Source organism: Pyxicephalus adspersus, chromosome 6, assembly GCF_032062135.1.
Source record: "Pyxicephalus adspersus chromosome 6, UCB_Pads_2.0, whole genome shotgun sequence".
NCBI lineage: Eukaryota > Metazoa > Chordata > Amphibia > Anura > Pyxicephalidae > Pyxicephalus > Pyxicephalus adspersus.
The window spans coordinates 65383366-65385932 of NC_092863.1; the positions used below are offsets into that span (position 1 = coordinate 65383366).

Genomic DNA, 2567 nt, shown 5'->3' on the forward strand with positions numbered 1-2567 from the left:
ATATCAGCATGTGTAGGATAACACAGGGACGTGTGTGTGGCTGTAGTGTGCGATGTCATGGTGCACAGCATTCTGTGCAGGACACAGGACAGGAGATTGAACACCGATGTACACTTATTTAATATATATTATAGTATACACAGACAGAATCATATACAAAGCATGACACAAGGAGGGTGTGTAATGTGTGAATGTCAGTGTGCTCTCCATGGTGCTGAACACTGTACACCAATGTACACGGGGAAACCCATACATTGTGTGTACAAGCATCATACACACATACTCCGGGGGAAGGTGTGAGAAGACACAGGTTGGTGTGTGTATGTTGTACTATGAGTTATAACCAGTGATTCTGTGTACTACACACAGCACAACATACACACAGCACATTTCATCTCTACGTCTGTCCGACATGCTGCCGATTGATCTGTACTATACACAGGACACATCGCTGTACACAGAACAAGCATGGCAGGCAAGTACAGACAGGACAACATGCCGGGCACACACACATGGCATGGGGAAGAGAGAGAGAGAGAGTGTGTGTGTGTGTGTGTGTGTACACTCCATGGTGCTGAACCCTCCGCACTATACACAGGACAAGCACACACAGAACACACACAGAACACACACATATGATTGTACTTCTATCAGGCAGGACATGACAATATAGCAGAGAGGTGCACAGAGGAGGTTGTGGGATCCACACATCGTACTGAACTATCGGTGCTGGCAGACACAGGACAACACACTGGGAGTGTACACATCGTATCATAAGATATCATTGTTCTGTGCGCTGTCCATGGTGCTGAATGTACACCTGTCATGTGGACACCCGGATCAGGCAGCATATGCTGGGGGTATATATAATATAATATGGTATGGTATGATATAATATAGTATGGTATGATATAATATAATATAATATGGTATGGTATGGTATGATATAATATAGTATGGTATGATATAATATAGTATGGTATGATATAATATGATATGCCTGCACTGGGCGATCTCCGATCTCTTCTACCCGGCTCGGGCAGAATATTATAGGGGGTATATAATATATAATATAATATATGATATTACTGTGCTGGGTGCTGTCTATGGTGCTGATCGCTTTGTAGCAGTCGGGAGAAATGTGCCGGGAATGTTTGTACTACAAAGGGCAGAGCTCAACCGTGTATTCCCCGATATCAGATCGCACAAAGCTGTAGCAGATTAATTCCGATCAGACACAACGAGTTTTCCTGATCACACCATACACGGCACATTGTGCAGGCAGCCCTGTGTGATATATGTGTGTGCGATATAGGTGTGTGGGTAATAATGGTGTGATAGATGTGTGTGCGATATAGGTGTGTGGGTAATAATGGTGTGATAGATGTGTGTGCGATATAGGTGTGTGGGTAATAATGGTGTGATAGATGTGTGTGCGATATAGGTGTGTGGGTAATAATGGTGTGATAGATGTGTGTGCGATATAGGTGTGTGGGTAATAATGGTGTGATAGATGTGTGTGCGATATAGGTGTGTGTGTGTAATAGTTGGACACAGGACACACAGCCAGTCGGACAGAGCAGGGAAGCTCTCCAATGATTGTACAAGCTATGGCACCCCATCCTCCTCCACTTGCTGATGGATTCACCGTGCGATGTGATCGGTATCGGAATCTCTGCTTGTATTATTTCTCCGGTGTGACATCATACAGAAACATGAAATATTCTTCATCCACCTTTACACCTTGTATTGGAGGTCCCAGAAATATCTGTATAATAACTTCACACATCGTATACACATTCACCAATCATTTTCCTTCGCAGTAATCTTTTCACTTCCCAATGATTATCCCGGTGCTTCCACCTCTCGATATCGATTAACCACAACTATGCAATTTACTCAAATCAGCATTAACACCCCACAGAAAACTACATCGGCCGATCGTTCACTCATCATACAATTATCGGGCTGTACAGAACAAAGCGATTTCCATGGGCAGAGCAGATCATCGTGCCCTAGTTTCGTTGCTTCAAATTTGTAAAGCCCATGGTCTGATCCCTATACATCGATGAAAAGGATCCATACACGATTTATACCCACAAACCCCTGCTTGTTCCGATCCGATACATACAACGATTCACATGTCAAATAACACACATCGTGAGTGAAACATTCGCCACCCTTCCTGTGTCATCCCACAAGCAAGCCAACAATGTGCAATGTGCGGTATGAATGTATAACATTACATCGTGCTGTGTATTACAGATCGGGGACCCGACCCGCCCGGAGACCCCAGCAATCTCCTTTGCAGCACAGCAAGGAGCACCGACTTCAGTCGGACGATGTCCATAGTGATCACTAGACAGATCGGTGTCACCGAGGAGAGGATTACCTGGATTTCCCTGGCGTGGTATACGATAATGAGGCCGAGCAGGATGATGGTGGACAGGCTGATAAGGCATTTCAGGGCTAAGGAGTACAGCGATCCCTGCAACAGAAACACCAGTCAGTAGGCACAGGACACGGGGACCGGGGGACACCATGGGGACACCGGGGAATGTTCTACA

At 45.2% G+C, this 2567-nt stretch overlaps 1 protein-coding gene across 2 annotated transcripts in view; it reads right to left on the reverse strand.

Annotated features, from left to right (window-relative positions):
- The window catches only part of KCNN2 (potassium calcium-activated channel subfamily N member 2), a 91366-nt gene that overhangs the window by 86506 nt on the left and 2293 nt on the right, over positions 1 to 2567 (reverse strand). Inside the window, exon 2 of one of the 2 annotated variants that reach the window (XM_072416078.1) lies at positions 2393 to 2488. The exons of the other annotated variant lie outside the window; for it this stretch is intronic. Within the exon in view, the coding sequence (XP_072272179.1) occupies positions 2393 to 2488 (96 nt within the window). The remainder of the gene's footprint in view (positions 1 to 2392; positions 2489 to 2567) is intronic. 2 annotated transcript variants of the gene reach the window in all.